General features: G+C 48.5%; 1 protein-coding gene across 1 annotated transcript; it reads left to right on the forward strand.

The window, feature by feature from the left end:
- Positions 1-502: 502 nt before the first annotated feature.
- On the forward strand, positions 503-1,919 carry LOC110566122 (citrate synthase, mitochondrial-like). The gene is given in 2 exon segments (XM_060390661.1): positions 503-1,866; positions 1,868-1,919. Coding segments are annotated over 2 exon segments (1,416 nt in total).
- Positions 1,920-3,005: the final 1,086 nt, after the last annotated feature.

A 3,005-nucleotide genomic window follows, 5' to 3' on the forward strand; every position in this document is an offset into this window, starting at 1 on the left:
GACCACCAGGAGTTGAGGATCTTTTTATTACAAGCTTGAGCTCTGGCCCACACCCTCACCGACAAGACTGTAAGTTCCGTACAGTAGAAATAGCATTCTTCAAAGCTGGTAGTGATCTAGACTAATGTTTTATTGATTGTAATCTTGCCAGGTGGTCTTTAGGAGACACCCGGTATATCAGCCTCCTTACACATCCTCTAATGATGGTAAGTTAAAAATCTTCTATATACCTGTTGTAAAAGAAACTTAACACACTCATAGTAGAGTATATCTGTCTAACTGAGTACCTTTCTTTCTCTTAATGCTGTTGCTTTAATTTATAGAAAATATGGGGACCCTGGGCTGGGCACCTCAGCCGGCTCGTCCAAGCTTCCCCTTCGCTGCCTCCTTTCAACCTTGTCTGTGGGTTGGCGCGGTCTCCATCACAGTGGCAGCCGCTCCAGTCACAACTGCAGCTCTCTCCCTCCACTTCCTTCCCGCTGGGTCCAGGAGTGCGCCTGCCATGGCTCTGCTCAGGGTGGGAGCCCAGCTCTGGAGATCCAAGAATTCATCCTGTCTCGTCCTTGCCGCCTGGCATGCTAGCGCTTCTTCCACGAATTTGAAAGATGTACTGGCCAATCTGATACCTAAGGAGCAGACCAGAATTGAGGCCTTCAGACAGCAACATGGGAACACAGTGGTGGGCCAAATCACTGTGGACATGATGTATGGTGGCCTGAGAGGAATGAAAGGACTTGCATATGAAACATCAGTTCTTGATCCTGATGAGGGCATCCGTTTTCAAGGCTATAGTATCCCTGAATGACAGAAAATGCTCCCCAAGGCTAAGGGTGGGGAAGAGCCCCTGCCTGAGGGCTTATTTTGGCTGCCAGTAACTGGACGGATGCCAACAGAGGAACAGGTATCATGGCTCTCACAAGAATGGGCACAAAGGGCAGCTCTGCCTTCTCCTGCGGTTACCATGCTGGACGACTTTCCTACCCATTTGCACCTCATGTCTCAGCTCAGCACAGCCATCACAGCCCTCAACCGTGAGAGCAACTTTGCCCGGGCATATGCAGAGGGAATCCATCGAACTAAATACTGGGAGTTGGTTTATGAAGACTGTATGGACCTGATTGCGAAGCTACGCTGTGTTGCTGCAAAGATCTCCCGGAATCTTTACCGGGAGGGCAGCAGTACTGGGGCCAGTGACTCTAAGCTGGACTGGTCCCACAATTTTACCAACATGTTAGGCTACACTGATGCTCAGTTCACCGAGCTTATGCGTTTGTACCTCACTATCTACAGTGACCATGAGGGTGGTAATGTCAGTGCCCACACGAGCCACTTGGTGGGCAGCGCCCTTTCAGACCCGTACCTGTCCTTTTCAGCAGCCAGGAATGGGCTTGCGGGGCCTCTCCACGGACTAGCAAATCAGGAGGTGCTTGTCTGGCTAACGCAGCTACAGAAGGAAGTTGGCAAAGATGTGTCCGATGAGAAATTACGAGAGTACATCTGGAACACCCTCAACTCAGGACGGGTTGTCCCAGGATATGGTAACGCAGTTCTAAGGAAGACTGACGCACAAAATTCCTGTCATCGAGAGCTTGCTCTGAACCGTCTACCTAACGACCCCGTGTTTAAGCCGGTTGCTCAGCTGTACAAGATTGTGCCCAACGTCCTCTTAGAGCAAAGGAAGGCCAAGAACCCTTGGGCCAACGTCAATGCTCACAGCGGGGTGCTGCTCCAGTACTACAGCATGACTGAGATAAACTACTACACGGTGCTGTTCGGAGTGTCGAGGGCGCTGGGGGTGCTGGCGCAGCTCATCTGGAGCAGAGCCCTAGGCTTCCCTCTGGAAAGGCCCGAGTCCCTGAGCACCGATGATGAAGTTTGTGGACTCCAAGTCAGGGTTAACTGGGAGACTGGGCAACTGACTATAAGAGAACGAGGAAGCTTAAAAATAAAGGACAATTTTGTTTTGTATCAAAGGCCTCTAAGACTTAAGATTAAACTGTATCTGAGGCACTGAAAATATATTTGTAGTTAAAATATAAATTAAGACTTAAAAGATGGAAGTGGCCCCATCTTCCCTCTCCAGCTCACTTCTCCTACCTGGAATGAGTTGCCCACCAACTACAGGACAACTAGAATTAATGCATGTAGTCAGGGTTGGATCTGCTTCCCACCATCTCTAGAGTGAGACTTCGGCTCCTCTTTGTTTAGGCTGAAGCAGGTTACAGAAAAGCTGCAGTCACTCTGTGAGGCTACTGCTTCCACTCCACCAGCCCTCCAAGTCATTTAGGCCAGGGCCAGGCCCCCTTTGTTTCCGAAGGAAGCATATTGGATGTCAGCAGTTTCAAATCCTAGGGCCGTTGCCATGAACACAAGCACCTCCTAGCAAGATCTATTGGTTAGCTGGAAACACTTTAACAACGTTTTATGCTTTCAGGCATGGTATTTATTGTGACTGTTACTCAGTATTTGATCTTATTTGTCCTTTTAAATTATACCATTAAGATTAAGGTCTGAGAGTATTGTGTTTCCTTCCAGGCTTTCTATATCTACTGTGCCTCAAGCAGAGGATGCTCTGAGCTTCTCTGGCTGGCCTCTGCTAAGGACCTCTTCCAGCAGGTCTGTCTGATCTGCGGTCTTCCCAGTTACTGGGCTTTATCAGTACGATGTGAACTAGGCCTTGTACTTCCATGGAACATAAGCCACTGTCTTCTGACCTTGGTTTCTCTTGTTAATATGCTCTAGCATAGAACAGGGCCTCAGGAATGCCCAGCCTCTTTGTGGTCTGGTCCCAGGATAGCCCTTCTTTTTGAATAGAAAAGGGATTTGCGATTAGACATAGTGTCCATTGAATATCATATGGACCAAGGGCTGGGGCATTCAAAACCAGTAGGCCTTCTTTTCATCCCCTGCAACAAGGAAATGGCCTTTTATTTATCAACATCTCCCTTGCTCTTTCAGTAATCACTTTAGCAGCCCCATTTGCACAGATTTTCAGTGACTCAGAA

The sequence above is a fragment of the Meriones unguiculatus genome, chromosome 9 (assembly GCF_030254825.1).
Source record: "Meriones unguiculatus strain TT.TT164.6M chromosome 9, Bangor_MerUng_6.1, whole genome shotgun sequence".
Classification (NCBI taxonomy): Eukaryota; Metazoa; Chordata; class Mammalia; order Rodentia; family Muridae; genus Meriones; species Meriones unguiculatus.